Consider the following 22,617-nt stretch of genomic DNA (forward strand, 5'->3'; position numbering starts at 1 on the left):
AGAACAATTTGTAACTCCCCACTGTGATAAATCATTTTGTTTGTACTGGTAAAAAATAATATTTTTGCCAGAATAATCGAAGACATGTATATCAACAATAGGACTAGAGGTTTTTGTTTATGTAGCTTAATAAAGATTGATATAGGTATATTAACACCAATGCCAAATCTTACTGCCTAAAAATGGAGTAGAAGCAAAATCAAAGCATCAAGCAGAACCAGTACTATGATATTGAACTTTAATCCAGTATGCAATGAGAACTGAAAGTTAGTTTTGCTATTAAAGCCACACACTATGTATTAGTTTAAGCATTCAACATAGATACCATCACTACATTTGATGAGAGTTAAACATGTGAACAAAAGGCCCAATTCACAAGGGTACGTATGTGTAAGAAAGTTACCAGTTGCTGAGTCTCGATACTTATGCAGAATCTCCACACTGGCTGTGCAATCTTTGCACTGAGAACTGCAGTGCGAACATTCCGTCCCGAAGTGAGGAGATTCCACCATTAATGCAAAGAATCTGCACTCATACCTTTACTACACGTAAGCACCTTTGTGAAATGGGCCCACAGTGAAGTGCCACAGCGTGCAAGTTATATGAAGGGCAGCCATTAAAAAAACATTCAAATTGTGAGTTCAATGAGAGACATTTAAAAGATTTTGAGAGAAGAAACAGAACAAATGTAAATAAAAAGGCGTTATTTTGAAGTGTACAAATGTGTACAATTGTTTTTAAAACCATCTCTATTTGAGCCAGTGTGTTATAGAAGCAAAACGTCGAAAGTGCAAGAAAGCTACCTTGTTTTTAAAGTATGTAAAAATGACATATGTAATTTCCAATAAAAAAACATATATTTACAATATTTTTTAATACATCATGAAAGGTAGCGTGAATCTTGATACAGTTCATAGCTTTGACTACTTAGGGGTCAGACTCATGGATAACTTAAGGTGGACTAGCCAATTGGAAAAATCTACACTAACGATTGAACACAGATCTCATGCTATTCTGAGGTTTTACGATCAAACGTCATCGCGCATAATTTGGGGCTGTGGAAATCTACATTCATTGACGATCGCTGAGAATAAGTTCTTCAGAAGGCTATTGGGTCTACCATCTAGCTCACCACTAACCCCCATCCTCTTTCTTAGAAAATGAATTACCTTTACCATTCTCCTTGTCTATTACCTATTGTGCTTCTGTTTTATTTGTTGATGTGTATACTTTGATGGTTATTTTACCGAATAAATTTATTAGTACTACATCATGAAAATATTAGCTAATAAATATTGGACTTAGCTTCCAACTAGAGATTCTCTTTCTCAGAATGTAAGAATGCACTCCAAAATAGTGGAATAATGACGAGGAATACCCTAGGAAGTTGGGTACAGAATGAGAGTACACAAGTACACATGTGCCACTTAACCTCATTGTTCTTCCATGCCTACAACCTACCGCAGAGGGAGCACTTTTTCTTTCTCATTCACCGAGGACAGCAGTTAGCCCTGTCGAGACCAAAACTCTCTAGCACCCATATTGTCAACTACACTCAATCTCACCATCATTCGCTCTAAAATCGGTCTGCAAATTTTCCAAAATGGGGAACTGCACTATTTCAGAAATTGAAGTCACATGATATGTCTATTGAAATAATATTATTAAGTCTTGTTTTGCAGAAAGTCAACAAAAGTATAAAAATATTATCCTAGGTAAAGCAATTGGCCATTTACATTGCTATGGAATAAATAAAATAAAAGGGATTAAAGAAAACATGCAATGCAATCAGACAAATGGGCAGTATGACATGTTAATACTATTTTACATTATTAATAATTAGATTGTTATAGGGCAACATTGCTACTCAATGTATACTGCAATGCCCTTTCGTTATATCTTGTTATAAATTGCTGAAATATTCTGTTGTCCTTTTTGCAGAAGAAAGTGCTGCTCAGTAAAGTGTTGTGGAAACTACGCCACGCCGAGAACAATTGCATGGTCCAGTTTGCATCAGCGGACAGTTCAGATCAATAGTTATCTTTACATTTGGCTTCCAGGCATCCTTGGTTCTTCTTCACCATGTGCATCATTTCTGCTCATTAACCAGAATGTTCTTGACTGTTAACAGCTGGGGCAGATTCCGCATTTCCTACATCGCATGTCAAGTTATCAACATGTTTTTGTATATCACTGTAAAGCAGCTGTCATCTGTGAAGGTAATGTCACTGGTCAATGTCATTTGTGCTGGCCCTGTTGGAAGTCCTTCTGTGGGTTGCCTTTGTCGCACTGTGCGCATCCTGTAGGGCAGTAAGTGCCTGCAGGCTTACATCACCATTTTGCAAATTGAAAGCAACACCATTCCTCTCTTTGGAGACATTACCTTGGAAGGAGTAAAAAGAAAAACATGAATTTAGCCTCCAGTAGTGCCAGTGAAAATAAATTCTATTTAAAGACAAGCATCAGCAAAGCAAGTAAGCGTGGCTTGCATTTTGATGTCTGAATGAAACATTTTGAAAGCTCTTGCTGCAATAAAAAAAACAAAGAATTGCTTTCCAAATACAATGCAAGTAGGAGATAACGAATTTAGTGTGTAAATATTTAATGTTCTTTGTAGATGTGCAATAGTCCCTAATATATTATAAAGCAAGCACTCCATATGATGCATACTGATACACCAGCCAGCCAATACACAGCATGAGATGAGGGTGATATTGTCCTCTGGGAGGAGCTGAGGTCAACTCTTGGTATTTTTGAAATTGGTATCAATGGGTTTTGTAGACAGATGTACTGTTAAGCCACACCCAAGGAGCATTGGCAATGCCAATAGATATGGCATATGAATGTGCCTAATATCTCACTGATGGGTGTAGGCACTCAATAATGCCTCATACATGCACTGTCAGTCTTCTTTGCATTCATGCATACATTCACTGACTCATTTATGCATTCACCCTCTAACACAACTGGAATTACACACTAACTCAACAAAATATGCAAGGTAAATTAAAAGAATCTAAGCTGAAAAAAGAAAACATGTTGTCATTTGAACACAATGGCCATATGCTTTCAATAGCAACACTAGCAGGGGGTGTCTGTGTTGCTAAGTTATTGTAAACAGTCTTGTTGTTTTAAAGATCAAACATTGCCATCACATCTAGAATAAATACATTGCCAATCATGGAATGGTAAAATAATAAAACACTATAAACAAGATCTTTCTATAATGGTCTTCTGGGTTAGAGAAAGTGGCCACATTGGCTATGGCGCACTGCAGCAAGCAAGCGACCCATTAGCACTGCCTGCTGAGCTGTAGTATCCTCTTAAGTAACATTAAAATAAAAAGAGGAGACACAAAGAAATGAAAGTGAAAGGCGAACTATGAAAGGACAAAAATCTCAAGGACTGTCCAGCCAGCCCTGACACTGAAGCACACTAATTTACAGGTAGATGTACACATGTAATCTGAAAATCCTGCCATTCACAGGGCAAGAGAGTCACTGGCTGATGTGGACTGAACCATTATCCCAGTACGCTGTCATAGATGGAAGAAGAGTGTAACAAACTCAGACATACCAGTGGCAGAACAGAGCTGACCCAAATGTCCTTCAAAAAGCTATATGTTTATATATTTATAGATATGGACGATGTATTATTTAGGAAATTTTTCATTAGAAGCTCCTGGCAGACATCTAAGAAGTAATTCTAACAAAAATTATCACAGTGTAAATATTCTCCCCCTAGGGTTTGTCAGAGACAGGACCCAACACCTAAATCATTCCCTACTTTACTATACAGTTGCATATTAAAAAGAACAGATTTATTAACAGAAATACCTTTTCCTAGTAAGCCAATTAAGCCTGCAGGTTTTATAATTGGCTTATCACGATGACAAACTGAGGCCTCCTGTACTGAGTGTAAGCTTTCCCACGAGGCAACCATCAGGCATACAATCATAAAATTATGCAGAAAAAGACAGTTTCTCACATGGACTCCACCCAAACATGTTTGAGACTAAATATTTACAGACTAGGGATAACAAAAAAAACCTAGATTTTAGAATTGGTCCTAGTTCCTTAAGCTATACAAATATTATTTATAATGAAGGACAGATAGTTCCTGTTGCTTACAGATGACATTTTTATTCTACAGCCAAAGCACGCTTAGCACACTGGCAATTTAACGGGTTCAGACATTCATAGGAGAAACCAATTAAAAATCAACTGCAGAAAGGTGGATGTCTTCCAAGACATACTTCTTTTGGTCCATGTTCAACATACCATGGCCCATAAAAATGAGGGATTTCACATAAAAATGAACTGTGCAGACGACTTAGCCGGAAATGCAGTGGGGTTCCTACTTTTAAAGTAGCAGCGGTAACTAGATCTCAAACCAAGATCAGCACAGACATTTTGGCAGTGATGCAAGAACCAGCTAAAAGTGAAAAGCCTCCAAGCAGCTTTCCCTGTAGATACTTCTATAAACTCAATCAAGATAACACTCCAATGGTTTAATTACCTGAAGTAGGAGATGGTCCATTTTCCAATGAGTAAGTCAGATTAGACTTAATTAAAGCAGCTCATACGAGGTTAGTGTCTACCCATATTAGTATAAGTGCCACAGTCTCTGCTTCTAAGTAAACCTAGTGTTTCCACCTTCGAGCTGTTTGAAGTTTGCTAGTGTCAAGACACTTCGGTATTTGCACCCTCTAGAACATTGTTACTTACTTACAGTAGCCATGCTCTTCAAAGATATGTGAGGACTTATTTACCCAAATAAACAAAAAATAATGAACAGCAATGTAACTTCTACCAACAAATAAAACATTCCACTATTTCAAGACCAGCACATATTCTCCCCTTGCTATCTCCAATGCCCATTTGGGGTAATTTACCTTAACAATACCAGGCCAGTGGATGCAATATACTAATGTATGCAAATATTATTTGCTGTTGATTCATGCTCCAGATTCCTGTTGGTGTGGCCACGAAGAAAAGGTGATACCCGATCAGTGATGAAAGTCTTTAGGTGCCTAGTGGCAATGGGCACAGTTCATACATTTCATTCTGACAATGGTCCTGTGTTTGTCACTGTCAGGTCTGGGAGTATGTCTCAATAATTCACATCTGTTTCGTGCAGAGAGCTTATGGTTAATAGAGCATGCCAATTATACATTTAAGCAAGCATTAACAGCCAGGATTTAAGTACCAGACTGAGGTGGCTATATATTCTGTATCTGTAAGGAGTTCAGACGGCATTTAATAATTTGCCTAGAGGAGAATGAGGTGGTCGCACTCCACATGAGAGGCTTTTTAAACAGTCTATTTATGTGCCCAATCTTGATAGTTCTGGAAAGGCAGCAGAAGAAAAATAATTTGACCTGGACCAACATTTGAATGTCTTGCAGAGCATCTAAGAGGGCAGAGAGAAGCTATCTAATTTGAAGTATTCTCACTCTGCTATTTGTGAAGATAAGGTTCCTAAAGCTGCTGATAGTGGCTTTCCAGGCTTAGGGAGCTAGTTCATGAAAAGATTCCCGATACACACGTACTGAGCTTTCTTATACACCACCTATTCCAGTTCTTGAGGTAGAAGGCACACAAACTGTAATACTTCATCCATTATCTAGTTCAAAGCAAAATAGGAAGGTTTTCATAGATCACATCTAAATCGTGCCTTCAGAGTAAAGCTATACAACGTCTTCCTGCTGCGAAGGACCTAGCCAAGAAGAAAGTAATCATGCTGAAATATCAGTCCCAATTCAGGGCCTGTAGAACCTACTATGTCTCTAGCTTTACAGTAAGTGCCAGCTTTCACAGAAGAGCCTAATGCCGTGATTTCAACAATTCCATCAGTTTCTACTACTGATGTGGTTTACTATGAACCACTAAATGAGTCAATATATATGGATATTATGTTTTAGTCAAAAATAACACTACATGAAAATGATGCCAATTTTAAATTAACTGCAGTACTGACACACTGCAGTCACTCAACGTCACCACTGGTTTTTGTTCACTACTGGTTTTGTGACCAGTGTCTTATACCATTGTGGTCCTACTTTTGGACTGCTACTGGAGTGTTTTCCCTCTTATTATGGATCATCATCCTGATCACAGTGTTGCTGATCTTAAATGAATATTTTGTTATTGATAAAAAAATAAAGTTTCCTATAGTTCAAGAACTGCAACTGCATTCTTCATTTCACAGCGCATATTGGGATCATCATACTGTAATCATCACTGTGTGGCATGTGCTTGATGGTGTCGTTTGGGAAGAGGTTTCTTATCAGACCACAGGAGATACTGAACATTTGGAAATTCCATGTGTTTCAAAAATTACTCTTGCAGATATTATCATATCTGTTTCCTTTTCAGACCAACGGGACATAAAGCTGAAAGAATGCTAAAGGACTTGCAGGCATACACCACTTTAGATAATGAGGATTCTTATTTAAATGCTGACAATCAAATAAATGTTTTGTGTTTACAACTATGGGCAATACTAGATACACAGCACCAGTACTCCTCAAGAAATATATAATGATATACAGTGGGAGCATTATGGGGGTTCCATCCATAAATAGCTACCCAAATTTCCAAACCAAATGTCCTTATTTCCATAGCATTGACAAATCAGACCCAACAGCCTTCTATTATTTACAAAAAGAAGAAAAGCCACAAAAGAGCCTCGTTACTAATAACAAGGTCATACATTTGTTGAAAACGTTGTTGTGCAAAGTTATGAAGATTGGAAAATAATATTGAAGAGGAAAGTATTTGGGGAACCACACTATGACAGATTCTGGGCAAAGACACTTTATGTAGCAAATACATCGTTCCAAAATCAGCCAGCATTCCACATGTCTGGGATTCGGGTCTACTAAAATGTTAAAGAAACCTTCAGTTCCAAAAGTCAATTTGACTCAGTTTCCAAAGTGGCAAAGGAAAGAAAACATTACGGATTCTGAACTCAAAGAAATGGTTCAGTATGGTACTTACAATTCTACCATGTTACACCCTGAAGTTATAGTCCCATGGCCAATTGATATTGATGTATGCATGAGCAAATTTATATCCGAAATTCCTGGCCCTTTAGCTAATCATGCATACCCCAGATATATTAAACACACACCTGTAACTGCTATCAGATACAGTGTGGGAAAGCTGCCCCAACAATGGTTAGCATATTCCAGCATTGCGGCTGTGAAGGAGCAACTGTTCACAATTAGTGAAACAAGGGATTTCAATGTCTTCCTCCAGGGTCCACACGCAGCTAAAAATAAACTCTTCACATTTGCAGTAGGCTATGCAGTCTATAATGAAATTCGACGATATTCAGAAACAGAAGTTGCTGAAGGGATTTAAGAAATTGGTATGGAAATGAAGTTACTGATAATGGCATGCAGACACTCTCTAAACTAGTGTATCCTATAAGCACAATAATGTAATCGGTTAAATCTTCTAAACGATGTAAACCTCTTACATCATGAGCAGGCTCAGTCGTGAGTTATTACACAGCTAAATTGAGCCCTAAAAACACATCAATCTAATAAAGTTACTAGGCAGCTCATCAACAAAAGTGCCATATCTGAGCCGTATAAATAAAATGAGAGCAATGCTGCAAGCACAGCCTGTCCCAGGCCCTGGCATGAAGGACAATTCATCAAAATCCCGGGGCAGCGAAAGTCACATCACGTCATTTAACCTTTACTTTCACTCACACATGCATGCTTACACATACACACACTCACTCCTACATAAAAACACTCGCCTGCAAGCACGCACACAACATACATTTAAAAGCAAGTTTAACTTTACCTCAGCTGCCAGGGAGGGTCTTATTCCAATTAATTGTGAACAATTCCTTATTGCACTGATAGTGAATATTAAAATATGTTCTATTAGCTGTGCCCGTGTTCCTGGCACAGATTTTGCCACCTCTGAGGCCAGGGGTCACAAGGGGCAAGGAGTCACAGCTGCGACACTAGGTGACGCCTAAATGACGTTCATCGCCCCTAGCCTCTGCCCCACACGGTACAGAGGTGCACAAACTGACCCCTCTGCCTCAGGCTCTCCTGGACCCTGAACTGCTCCCCAGCCTCTTCCTCCTGCCCCGCCCGGAATGCCTCTCACTCCCATTTACCACTTTCGCCGTATCACCTGCTCAGAGCAGGTGGTAAATGGGCACAGTATTTCACACGATTTGACCTAGAAAGTCAGGTAAGTACTGTTATTCACCATTCCTTGGGGATTAACTCATAATGGTTGGATTTATATGTGGGAATAACATTGCAATACAATATTTCTAGCTACACAGTATTGCTACACATAAATCTGCATTACTTGCAATATGGGCCTCTCACAGTCTTTCCCTCCTCCCTTCTTTTACCACATTTCTTGTCTCCCCTAACACTCATTTTCCACTTTTCTTTTTATCCCATCCCCCCCATAATCCTCTCCTCTCCATCTACTATATACATCATACCCTTCCCTCTCCTGAACCTCTATTTAATCTCCAAGTCTCCCTGTCTCTTTCATATTCATATCTTGCCTTCATGCTCCCACTCATTTACTTCTTCACTTTCTCTTTGCCAGCCGTATTTGTAATCCCTTTATTTCTCCTTCCTATGCCGTTTTGCTTGTTCCCATCTACCTTCTATCGCTTTGGCCCATAACTCTTTCCCCTTTCTCTCAAAGTCTTACTATTTTTCGAACCTTTAATACTATTTTTTCACACTTTCCATTCTCCTTTTCCCCCTTAGCCTTCCCTCTCTTTTTTCCATCCTTGTCTCACTTCTGTAGCTTGTCTTCTATTTCTACGTCCCTTTGTCTTTCTGTCCTCTACTCTGAATCTCCCCTTTCAATTTCTCTCTGTTCTCCATAGCTGCTTACTCTGTCCCCTCTTCTCGCTTTCTATTTTTAGTTTTCCCATCTTTTCTAGTTTCTTCTCCCATCTAGTCTCATTCATTTCTTTCTGCATTCTTCTTTCATTTTCCCTCTTCCACACCCGCCAATTTCTTTGCCACTTGGCCAACCTCTCTATTGCAAATAATGATCTGGGCCCCAAGCAGGAACTCATAAAAAATGGAATACAGCAGGTCTCTTAACTAAACGGCAGATGCTGCAATGGGCACTGGGGCCCTTCACACCCAAAGGCACTGGTGCCACTGCACCGGCTCTACCCCATTGGGGTCATTGCAAAGTAAGGTATGTTACTTCCTTGACTGACCTATTGAAATGCCTTTCTTTGTACACAGTCGCTTTTTATTACCTCCCTCACTCCTCTGGCCAACGGCATGGCTTGGGGTTCACTACAATTGCATCCCACAACATTGGCATAGAAAGGGAAATTACTGTATTTTTGTCTGTTCAGAGACCGGCTTAATGTGGAATTGTAGGGGCTGTGCACTGGGCAGGCCACTGCACAGATTCCTGGTGGATTTATATGGTCCCTGCTGTGGTCTCCACTCACCTACTCTTGTAAGAGGTGTTAAAGTAGGTGGCAAGGCTCGCTGCTTCTCTTGTGTGTGCTTGGCCTGTTTACTGCCATGCCCTTTCCCTTTTAAGGGTTTTTTATTTGCAATGGATCATCTGTGCGAAATTAGTGGGTTTTCATCCATCCTCTGCTGCAGCTTGATTTGCTGCTCTTTATGGTGGCACCATTAGGTTTGGCCATCTTCTCTTTTGAACTCTACTATTCAAGCGAGATCTATCAGTCACTATCACCGCAGGGCTGAGCAGGCATTGGTGCTGGGGTGGCCTAGTCTACTGGATCCCCGGTGGAGTTGTGTAGCTACATCTAGCTTTTGGTTTCTGGCTTCCACTGGTGACATGGAGTATGCGTGTCCTTGCCATAATGACTGTGGTGCAGACTGGAGGGCTGCTGTTCTGGTGTTTTTTGCTTATTCTGTGTCCTCCTAATATATTTTTACCTGTATATTGCTCTGTAGAATGAGTGACGTAATAGAGGAGTACTGTGCTTGGATGGCTTGCGCTTTTTCTGCAGTGACTAGATTAACATTTTAATCCAGACAAGCCTCAGATGCACGGAAGATCTGTTGTTGTGTCTACGAGTCTGTCCAAAGGTCTACTGCAGCAGTAGCTGTCATAGGTAGACTGTTGTGATGGGGTCGCTCAGGCATGAGCAGATTGACCTTACGCCAGATTCTCTCATAGCTCCAGCATGCAAATCGATTGTATTACAAATTAACATTGGCTTATGTTTTCTAGACCACCATAGTTGCTTAATGCTCATATCGGGTGAGTGGTATTTATTTTGTATACCATTATCCCTCTGATTAATCTGAGGATTAAGAGAAGCTGTAGGTGGTTCTTGATGATTGTATAGCGTGCAATAGTAGCCCACATCCTCAGAGTTGCAAAAAGTAAACTTGAAGATGCTCGACTATCCTTTTGCCACCCAAAAGAGCAAACTCTTTACGTCTTGCTGTGATCTTCCCCTGAGCTTTGTCTTAGTTCAGATGGGAGGGATTATGTTTCTGGGAGGCTATGAATGGTAGGCCAGCTGTGACTCAAGAGTGGCTCTTCTCCCCCAATGAACACAGAGGAAATCTTCCCTTCAGTCGTACTTCTAAACAAAATCCTTCATATGAGGGATCAGGTTTATATTTCCGTGGAAGCTGCGTGTTGAATACAAGTAATAACCCTTACTTTGCCTTGGTCAGTGTCCTAGTCACATAGTATGGTCATTCATTTCCCTCCATGATGACCTTTCCTGTGACCTGAATGCTTAACAGACGTTAGAAGTAATTAAAAAAAATAATAATTTTGTGTTGCCACCTTCTGAAAAAAATTGATTAATGAATAAAGTTCTCATCCTAAACTCAAAGATTATGCGTATGCACTAGAACACATTGTGTTTATTTTTATTTTTTATTTATTTATTTAGAATTTATATTGTGCAACAGCTACCCAAAAGGGTTTCCCGGCGCATACCATGAAGCCGTAACATAAGAGGTGCTGGAAAGTTATTTATCGAACAGCCAAGTTTTCAGTTGTTTTCGAAAACTGGAATAACTTGTTTCTTTCCTAAGTGAAATGGGAAGGGAATTACAGTATGTTGGCCCTAGGTATGGAAAGGATTTTCCTCCCATGCGGGCTAGGTTGTATTTTGGGACCACAAAGCGTCCTTGGGAGGCTGATCTGAGATTTCTCGATGGAATATAGGGTGTGACCAGGGAGCAAAGATATTTGGGGGCTGTCCCAGCTTTGATTTTATGCATGTAAGTGAGTGCCTTAAACTTTTCTCGATGTTCTATGGTTAGCCAATGCAGTTTCCGTCGAAACACGGATATGGATTCTTTTTTAGGCACTTCACATAAAAGTCTGACTGCTGAATTTTGGGCCATCTGTAGTCTATGCATTACTTGTTTGTTAGAGCCCACGTATAGGATGTTTCCGTTGTCTAATCGGGAGGTAATGAAAGCATTGGCTATAGTTTTGTTTCTTGTTTCTGGTAGCATCCAGCTGATTTTTTTCAACCATTTGATGATGGAGGAACAGGTGGCCGCGACTTTAACTGATTGGGCCTGCATGCTCAAGGTGTCGTCCACAATTACGCCTAGATTACGTACGTGGGGTACCGGGGTGGGGAGAGCTCCCATTTTATCTGGCCAATGTTGTGTGCTCCCGAGGTTTTTTTGTTTACCCAATATGAGCACCTCAGTTTTATCTCCGTTTAATTTGAGGAAGTTGGATTGTATCCAGGCTGCAATGTTGGTGAGTCCTGTCTTGAGTGTAGAGGTGTCATTTGAGTTTTGTGCAGATAGTGAGAACATGATTTGGGAATCATCTGCAAAAGAGAAGATTACCAGACCAGATTTCTCTGCCAACTCTGCCAGGGGTTTCACATATAGGTTAAAGAGTAACGGGCTCAGGATGGAGCCCTGAGGAACTCCATGTGCGAAGGAATGTGTTTTGGAGCAGGCTGTTTGGGAAAAGACCTGAAAGGTTCTATTTGTAAGGAAAGCCTGGATCCAGTTTAAAGCTCCTTCACCTAAGGAGTACCGTGTGTGAGATGGTATCAAAAGCGGCGCTCAGATCGAGCAAAATGAGCGCCACTGTTTCTCCTTTGTCCAAATTCTGGTGGATGGTTTCTATGACCACTAACAGGGTGGTTTCTGTTGAGAAACCCGCCCTGAAACCTGACTGTGAGGGGTGAAGCAGGTGATACGTGGCTACATATTGTGTCAGATGAATATGTATGTGTTTTCCCAGAACTTTGGATAGAATCGGCAACAGAGATATGGGACGATAATTTTTAATATCATCGGGATCTGCATTGGGTTTCTTTAGCAGTGGGTGAATCGTGGCATGTTTCCATGTAGGGGGAATTTCTGCTTCTTTAATTGATGTGTTGAGAAGATGCGTTAGGACTGATAGTACGGAATGATCTAATTGCTTTAGAATGTTGGCCGGCAGTGGGCCCATTGGTGAACCCGATTTCATAGATTAAATAGAGATATATAGATAATGTTTCAGACTTGGAACTATTCCTGCCAGGTCCTGTGGAGTTACCATCCATAAGTGGTTTTTAGGGCACAATAGAAATTTTTTGGTTCAGTTAGTTTTGAGTGCAAGTTATGGAAGTTGCTATTATTAAGATATCATTGTTGGTTGTTGTCTCATGTTTTAAGGGGGAAAGTTCTGTGTGATGTGATGTTCTATAGGAAATTTCTGAATGAATGAAAATGAATACTTTATTGTATGATTACTTACAGCTATTACAAATGTGTGCACTTCACAATAAAATCATATATTAAAGTACAAGATAAATGGTAGCTTGTAAAGATGCAGAATTGGCATAATTTCCCTAATCAATTAAGAACCGAATTAATGTCCAGCTGTGTGCACTGGTGGATTTAATCATTTGATTGAAAGAAACATCTTGGTTTTCTCATGATGCTCATGGTATTAACACAGTTAACCTCATCACCTAAGCAATAAAATCTACGATGATGATGATTGCCTGATTGGTGGGAGCATGAATGATCTGATCTACACAGAGATGACTGGATCAAGGTGGTGTCACCAAAGGTTTCATCACTGAAAAGGATAGCAGACTCAAGTGTGTCAATAGAGTGTACATAAATAATTATTCCAGAAGTAGCTTGATCAGTCCTTTCTGTAATTAATTAAGTATAACAAGGGCCACATTTTCTAACAATGTACTTTATTATTGGTAGAATCCTATTAACCAGGAGTAGTGGTAACAATCAAACATAGAGTGTTTTATTTTGGTCCTCCCACTGACGTTTTATTTGGAATATGTGGTGGGTTGTGGGAACGGAATGATCCCTTTTCCTTTTCTACTACTTTTGTCTGCCATCTTGAGATGAGCATCATTGGTGCAGGCCTGGTCTCAGTTGGGAGGATGTGTCAGGCAAGCCAGAGGAAAGCTTGACACTGCCAATCTGCAATCTTTGGCAAATCTTCAGATTTGGAGAATCATGCCGGCTGTCCTCCTTACCAGCCATGTATTGCCTAAGCACTAGAAAGCCTTCTTGCTCCTGCAAACAACACATGGCAGGTGACCCCTGAGGTTTGGCATAATTTTAATGCACTAGGTACTGGACACCAGCATACCAGATTCAGACCAGTTGACAATGCATTTCATCTGTCTACAGACTTAAAGTGGGAATTATCAATTACTGTTGTATCCCTAGAAATTGCTGGGACATCTTCTGTTCTATGCAATAGGCATATATATTGTTGTGTGATTGAAACATGGTTAGACCAAACCTTTAATCTGCCACTCAAGATCGCAATTTCCCCAGTTTATAAGAGACTGAGATGTATAAGGGGGAGAGATAGGGATAAGAGGTGGCTATTATTGTTCAGGGGGAACTCACCCTTTTATTTACCCATGGCATCTTCCACACTCCCTGGAAATTGTGATTTACAAACTGACCATTTTGAACTCTCACACCCTAATAATGATAGTTTTCTCCTGGCAAACGCCTGACAGAGGACCAAACTGGTACAAGAGTTTTCTTGATCTCAATAGGAAGACAGCAATCCTATCTTCTAATTGGTTAGTATTATGTAATTTTAACATGTACACAGATGACCATTCAGATCAGCACTCCACCAGGTGGCCGCATGAATTGAGATCCTTGATTCTTATCAAATGGGTCAAAGCCTCCTCTCACTTTGCTGACCACATTCTTGATATGACCTTTGTGTCCCCCAATGGCCATTTAGACCTTCAGGTCTTTCTAACCATCTAGTCAATATCTTTCAGTATGCTAACCCTAATGCAGATCTTCCACAGCAGCAGGAGTTGACACCTCCTACTGACTGAAAAGGTTGACTAAGTCAATCAATGAGTTCCTATCTGAGGTAGGCCTAATCTTGTCTTCTCATGGCAAGCACCTTTCCTTTTAGTAAATGTGTGTGTCTTGTAAAGCGCACTGCTACCCGGAGGCGTCCTGGCGCTATAGACCGCTGGGGAATCCGTCCTGGCTTTCCCTGTAAGATGTTCCCTCCTGGGTATCTCCAAGGTGAAACCAGGCATCCCCGGCGTTTGTGGAGGGCCGTTGTGGAGATGAGGCAAGCTAATGCCCAGACTTGCCGAGTGTGATCCCTGGTTAGAGAAGGCACCAAGGCGAGAATTATCGAGTCCGCTGACCCTGGTTCACAACCCTGCCGCATCGGGAATTGAACCCTGGTCCCGGGCCGTCCTCTGCTTCCGGGTCTGCCGCCTCTAACCAGTGAGCCTCACCACTTGCTCAAGAAGAGGCATATATGTACTAGGCAGGTCAGCAGGAAGTGGGGAAGAGGTTACTTAGAGTTATTTCATACTTTTTACTATGCCAACTGATAATCTACAAATCTCACCTCCACACTGCTAAAGACTATTACCTTGTAACTTCCTACATCTAAAAATCATCCTTGGGATACCTTTTCAGCAGGTCACTCTTTTTTACCCCATGCTTATGCACAAAACATCATACCATCAAAAGGGCTCTGTGTCTCCTCTATGATCACATGAACAGTTCAAATATTGGCCCCAGGGCTTCTTTGTTCTCCATGCTAAATGTGCAGATTCTGCGTAGGTATTCTCCAAATCCCTTAAGGAGCTGTAACGATCAGAGAGCTGCCTAGGCAAAGCTGAAGTCTGGTTCCCCCAATGCTCTCTGCCATGTTGCTATCCTTCTGTTTTCAGAAGTATAAATGCCTCACTATCAGGATACTGTACCTAACATATGTCAAAAAGGCATTGCCACTACCCTGGTAAACAATCCACTCTTCAGCCAGGGGAATTGAATAGCTACTGACTTACTACACTTCCCCCTAAGATACAGCAACAGGAGGAACCAAATAGGTTTCAGGCCAAATTAAGACCTTTGATGAAGGTATGACAGCAAGGTCAGCCCGCCTCCTTATCCCCATGGAGCTGTAGAATACACAATCCTAAATGAACTTCACAAAATAGAAACAAAGTAGGTCAGAATGTATGGCATGCTTTGATTGTATGAGCAATTCACAATTGGTATATCCACAAATAGGGGAAAAAAGACTAAAGTAATTAAAACAGAATCTCTTATAGGTCCAGATAAAAGTCATATAACTAGCTGGAAGATGTCGACCCAGGGACACTAGAGATGCAAGCACTCTTGTGAAGTGTCCTCATCTTTTTTTTAATACTGCCAATGTGTCTTTTGAAAAAAATAAGTATCTGGACACCTTAGACAATTTTAATTTCAGCATACCTCAAAATATCAAAGAGCTCCCTTGATTCTCAAGGTTGAGCCCATCCAGCTACTATAGGTATCAGGCCGAGGACTTTATGAAGAAGTAGGCCACTAGTAACCCTCATGGTGAGAGTCCTAAAAATCCCAAGTGCGGTTTTGTAGAGTGGACAAATAGAGGCAGGGAAGAAACATAAAGGGGTCTCTCTTGTTTGGTTCTCTCCTTGATATTGAGAAGGTGATCAGCCTTCCCTGACTATTTCTCACTCCCTGGTCATGATCCCTCAGTACTGCCTTCCTTATAGCATTCCCCTCCAGCAGTACAATTTTGTCAAGCTCATCATCCCATCACGCTTCAACTTGTTTCCCTGGAAGCTACTTCCTTAGATTTAAAAACACTAAGCTTCTCCCTAATTCCTCTCTGAGTTTTTTTGGGGACAGAGTGATATCTGTTTAAAATGTATCAATATTTAAAGCTGTCAGTAGGTGCCCAATTAAATTGAACACTTACCACCCTATTCACTGTCACTGCTTTCAATATTTTTACTGGCTTCAAATGGCAAGCAGTCAACCTTAACAGTACGGTGCGGCTACTCCTTTCCCTCAGTGGATCCTGCCTAAATTCTCTCGACTGCCATGCTCTGCAAGACTTCAACACAAATCTCATGGTGCCTGTATGCCAGAGAGTACATAACTCCTCCACTGACTAAGGGTTTTCTCAGTGCCTGGTGTGGGCTCCAGGTGGGAAGTAACAATTGTGATTAGAAGTTTCAGTCCACTCCCCCGCTTGTTAGGGGGTAATCCCTGGGTGTGTCACCCACCCCTAATAGTACGACACCCGGGACCTTCAGTGGGCAGCCCCTCTTGTAAATACAGTGCCACAGTGTAACACTAGAAATGGGAGACCCCCAATAATTTGAGAAAGATGAGGATCTCAGTACACTGCTGGAACCGTTCCCTCTACGCCTTTAAGACCACAAAGTAATTATTAATTAGTAAATTGATACAGCCCGTCTCGCGACTATGTATATCTTTATGATCAAATTTATCACATGAATATAAACTTAATTTTGCTATGTTACTTATGCATCATATCAACACTAATGGATGCTTTCAGCCACTCAAAGGGAATAAGGGAGGAATGAAGGAATGCAGGAGATTCCAACCTGAACAAGTTCAAAAGCTTGATGGAAGAGGTGTGTCTACAGATGTTAATAGAATCTTTTGAAATCCTCCTTTGCAGTGGAGCAGAGTGGGTGAAAATGTTCAAAAGGGATGAGCTTTGAAAATACAGAGTACCTTTTTTACTGTCTGTGTATTTCTGAGAGCAGATGAAGACGGTTCTGCAGGCCAAACGTAGGCATCTGGTACGGTGATGTGGAAACATATTTTGATAGGAAGCTTACAGAGCAGTTGTACAAAGCTTTATGCACAAAGCAAAGGACTTTGAATGCGACCAGTGCTCAACCACCAATCAGTGGGTCTGATTCACAAAAGTAAACATACACTCTTGTGTAAGTTTAGGGTTGTTTGCTATTCCCAAAGGGATTTGCAAGTAGTATCTTTAGGAGTGCGGAGTCTCCACACACAAAAAGATCTATCTTTTTATGCACTCAAAAGACACTATTAGTAAATCCCTTTGTGAATAGCAAACAATCGTAAACTTGCATGAAAGGATACGTTTACCTTTGTGAATCAGGTGCAGTGGGTGTATATCATTACAAAGGACTTCAAGTTCAACCTAATTTTAGGCCAAGGATAAGCATTTTATAATAGATTTGCTTCCTTTGGAGCTTAATGGTCAACTTGCCTGGAAAATCTTCTGTAGTAACTAATGTGTCATGAGGCCACATCAGGGGCATGGGGCACACAGTGAGCATGAGAACCCCACAAAAGAGACATAAATAGTAAAGCCCATTGTTGGTACTATAGTTGATCTGTGAAATGAACAAGAGTGCAGAGTTGCGGTTGACCCCTCTCTTAGGAACCAAAACCGAAGGTTTATGGACAGTGTAATTAGTTGAGGGATATTCAAAGTCAAGCATTCAGGATCTCTAAGGCCTTTTTAGCTGGATTCAGATTTTGATATATTAAGGCAAAGTCCATTTGACTCATTCATTCTTATACATGGAAAGCAAGCAATGTAGCAACGTAGCACATATGTTTGTGCTGTGGAAGGTATTCAATAAAATAATCAGCCTAATATACCGGATTAGAACTTGTATGGTCCTACATATCAATGTAAGAATTAATTTAGCTTCAACTCGGCATAACCTTTTTGCCATTATGCTTTTTTATTCTTGTATGTTATTTTGAAGACCGCTTATAGTACTGACCATATCTTTTTCTTTAGATTGAAGAGGTGAATTACATATTACTACTCTATTCTCTCAGAAAGTAGTAGCTGTGACACTATGTGAGGGAATTGAAAACACTGCGTTGTGTGTTAACCCCTTCAATGCTGGGCCGTTTCTGCCGCTGTGCGGTAAACAAAAGAACAGGCGGGGCCGTGACGAACCCCAGCCGTCATCAGCACACGAGCGCCGCAGAGCGTGACGGCTGGGGTTCGTCACCCGCATGGAAGGGGTTAAAAAGATCAGGGGGGTGGAAAGAGTAATCATACGTAAGAGGTTTGTGTGGTTTAGGACTTGAAAACTGAAAAGGATCCGAAAATGAGTTTTGAAGATAAGAGTGTGGAGAACAAATTGAAATGTTTTAATTGTGGGAGCTCTAATCAAGTCAACAATGTTTTGGGAGGAATGCTGCATGCTGCAAGTAAGGTAAGTGTGAGCATTATGCTTAGGTTTGCAAGGAGGGGAAGGTGCACATGGTAGAAGAGAGACAAGAGAAGACTCTAGACCCTGGCAAATTAGTGTTGTAACTAGGGAAAGTTGCTGAGTTAGTTGGAAGACAACTTGATTATGCCAGTAATGCTACGTTTAGACAGAGAAGAGATAAGAGCATTAGCGAACACTTAGCATATACCTTGTTAGGAGGGGATACTTTTCACAGGCAAATTCGTCATGGGGAAGAGTATTTAGAATTACTTTATCTGCGATGACAGGGGAAGAAGGGAATTCACAATATAGAGATGCTGCACATGCAGATTCGTTTTAAGGTTAGAAACTCTCCTAGGAAGGTGTTGCGTTTAAGGCATCTGCATTATTTGTAGATTATCATGGACCCTCATTCACGAGAACAGATTATGCTGGTTTCTCCATCTATGGATGGTGTGGGTGTTGCATAGATTTTTCCTAAGATGTCTGAAGGCAAGCTGGGTCTTTTAAAGGGTTTTCAATATCACATTTTCCTTAAGCATGGGGGAGTACCAATTCTACACAAGGCTAAGTATGTGCTGCATCTGATGAGGGAACCATTTAGGATGGGGCTGGATAATTTGGTTGAGAGTGATGTCATGGAAGAAACTGAATCCTCACAATGTTTAGCACTTATGTTTCCTGTTGGCCAAAGAATTGGCTGCACAAATAATTAGGAACAAATATGAGAGACTTCGCTATGATGGAATCCAGGTGAGAATCAGGAACTATAAATATGGTTTGTGTTGTGACCTGGCTTCAAATGGTTCCTCTACATGAAGAGCTGAGGCAGGAAAGGTTTATTTCAGAGGACTAGAAACACTATCAACTCATCTAGCTTCTGGGGTGAACTCAGGGACCAAAATTCTCCCTCAGGACCTAAACTGAGATAAGAACCTGATAGCCTCAAGGTTCTACTCAGGTAGAAGATAACTACACTGAATTCACATTACAACACATTCTTCTCCTATAATGGTGAAAATTATACAAGTAAACCTACTACACATACAAAAATGAATAAAAACATTGTGCAAGAAGGTACACCCAAAAGCTGGGAAAAGGGCAATAAAGATAGACAACCGCAAAACGATTAGAAGAAACTTCCTCGTATATCAGATGTCCCATTGTGATGAAAAGTGTCCGTAATATCTCTTGAACTTCTTACACCATGTAGGTGTTAACAAATATTGTAACAATCTCAAACTCAAACTTTTCCCAACGCCTATACTGAGCAACGTGGCACTTTGATCCATTAAGATACCATCCTCCCTCTTCATCGAAGTAAAGGGTCTCTCTGTTAATTCTATCAATTTTCCACACATCTACAACACCACTTTTATCGCACCTTCAAATGTATAATCATGTAAAACTTAGAAAAATTTGGTAAACTCTTCACACAAATAAAATCTCCACACTTTCACGCCAACCAGCCCATGTTAAATTTTACATCGTATATCAACTTATAGCTCTGTTCGCACTGCTCAATCTTCCTGGTCATCTTACTCTTGTCTATTGTCTTCACTCATACACTCCTATTTAGCCATACTGGAAATAGCTTGGAACCCACCAGTCTTGCTCTCAAAGACTCAAAAGATGGTACTGTTGCCACAGCATTCAAGGCTGTCCTACATCCCCAAAGCATCTCTTTCACCACCCTTTTAACAAGCATGTCACTGATCATAGCCATCTGGAAATACATCTTCAAAACTCCATTCTTCTTTTCAACTAACCTGTTAGCATGGAGTGTGTAGAGTCTGGGTCTTCATAAAATTGTACATTTGTTTCAAAACAAACCGAACCCCATTATCCTTACTTAGCGTCCCAAGAAATCCTTTCCTGGAGCACTACTCTACTAGCAATCCAGTGCCACCTTTGAGGTGCCACATTATCTATCAAATTTCATAAGTAACCTGTTACAACTTAAATGTATTTCGTTAATTGGCAATCATAATTTTCATGATCCTTTGAGAAAGTTATTTCCGTGGGCCTCCATTTCGACATTACTATACTTGTACAGATCTCAAGAAGATCACATATCTGCTTTTTGAACAGTCGTCTTCATCACACTACCATGCAACTACATAAGGGTGGATATTCTTTAGCAGTTCCAGAAAACCTGGGGTAAGATAGAACTGATAAACAGAGTAATCTTGAATGTAGCAGAGGTATGAACTAATGTGTATCTGAATTTCTTTATTAATTGAAGTCTGTTCCCCATAAGAAAAAGGGTACCCCAGATCTTGTGCCTATCGTTCTCAAACTTTTCTATGGTAAGAGCATTACCATATAATATGTTTTTGACAGATCCTTGAGAAAAACCTTTTCTTGTATGGCAGCAACATTTTTGTCGAAAACATTTGTTCCCCCCCACTTTCTCTCATATCTGACAAAAACATCCTTATTTGCAAATATTTATAAACGCTTTCACAGAAACATATACCATCCTCTGGTGGATATCAGAGAAAGAAAGCAGTCCTCCGTACTGTCGTATCTGTTCCAGTTCCCATGTTCCCCTTTCTTCCCCATCTTAATTTGGATGTATCTTTATCAACTTTATTTCAGTTCCAGGAACCCCAAAAAGTGTTATAAATACATAAAACCATATAGAAAATTTGAGCCATAGATCGTAGCAGTGCAAATGCATAAAACTAAATTACAGTCATAATACATTATTTGACAATTAGGTACCACATTACTAAGATAAAAACCAGAGAAACTAAAACTTCACAAAAGTTCTTGGAAATGGACTCATAAAGGGTCCGCTATGTCACCCTGAAAGTCTGGGTTGTTTACTAGATTGGGGTAGCTCAAAAACCATTTGCTCAGATGGGTAGAATAAAAATGTGCACTGCAATAGCTAAGAAGATAAAACGTTTTTTAAACAAAGATGGGTGTCATTGTAATAATATGTTTCTCCCAACAGTTCTCACCCTAATGTGCCAGATACAGTGTAGATAGTTGGAAATCAAGTATAGTATACAGCTCCTATTATCTGATTTACATATTCTTGGAGCATTACGCCAATCTGCAAGCCCAAGAAGCCAGCAAAGAGGGACTATTCATTGTGCATGCTACTTTGCAGAGGCACAGCAAAATAATAATAAGTGTTACTTGCTAGGAATTATGTGGCAACCCATGGGGCAAACATAAGAGGATTTATCTTTTTTGTTACTAGGAGGGTGTGAAGGAAGCTAATGGCAAAATCCCAAGCCTAAATCTCATAAAGAAAGTTCTTACTTATGGAACCTTAAAATAATCCAAGAAACTATTCGAAAAGTGGACCAGATTTGAAAGATAAATATGCATCTGTGAGGCTGCCCATAAGGACTGCCACAGTTCTTGTATTAGTGACAGCTTCCCAGTAGCTTACTTTAACAGTTTACCTGGCATTTACTTGAACTGATGTAAGATGCAACCAATATTCAGTCAGTCCTGGGTCGGAAAACCAGGTTTTTACATGGTGTATCCAAGGGATTGTTTATGCTAATATGTCAATATCCTATTAAGACAATCTCTACATGGGGCCAGATCCTCTGTCGTCCACAATCTAGTCCAATAAAGGATAGGTTTTATATAAGCTATGTCTGAAATGGGACTCAGGTTGAAGTCGAACATTAACAGTAAAAGCGGGTCACTTTTCAGAAGTCTCAATAGGGTTTTGAAAAAAGAGTTTTCACTTCTCACTAGTGGGTTGAGATTGGAATGTCCCCACAAGTCAGCCTTATATAATGTTGCCCCACATGTCTGGTCCTTGTATATTTCCAATGCTGGTGATATAGAATACGTTGAAGCCTTGTTGTTGTAAATTCTCCTTCTTTTCACTTCTCCCCCTTGGTCCGTTACGCCACCCCTCTCTCCCCCACCTTGTTGGTATGTTCTATGAGAGCTTGCCATGGAATGTTGGCATCCCTCTGGTAGTCTTGGAGAGTGGGTGACATAATAAAGATTCCTCTTACCTTCTTCTGCCTCAGAGTGATCATCTTTTCAACACTGGCGACGAATTTGGCTCAGGGGGCCAACCTGTCACCTCCCCTCTCGGTGCTCTCTCCAACCTGCGCCTGTGTGCTGTTGTGAGATTATTTCATT

The 22,617-nt window shown here is 40.4% G+C and overlaps 1 protein-coding gene across 4 annotated transcripts in view; it reads right to left on the minus strand.

Annotated features, from left to right (window-relative positions):
• Window positions 1-221: 221 nt before the first annotated feature.
• The window catches only part of ADGRG2 (adhesion G protein-coupled receptor G2), a 988,790-nt gene continuing 966,394 nt past the window's right edge, over window positions 222-22,617 (minus strand). For all 4 annotated transcript variants that reach the window (XM_086934346.1, XM_086934348.1, XM_086934347.1 and 1 more), the window contains one exon: window positions 222-2,383. In XM_086934346.1, the coding sequence (XP_086790472.1) occupies window positions 2,226-2,383 (158 nt within the window). In that variant the 3' untranslated portion in view covers window positions 222-2,225. The remainder of the gene's footprint in view (window positions 2,384-22,617) is intronic.

The sequence above is a fragment of the Lissotriton vulgaris genome, chromosome 8 (genome assembly GCF_964263255.1).
Source record: "Lissotriton vulgaris chromosome 8, aLisVul1.2, whole genome shotgun sequence".
Taxonomy (NCBI): domain Eukaryota; kingdom Metazoa; phylum Chordata; class Amphibia; order Caudata; family Salamandridae; genus Lissotriton; species Lissotriton vulgaris.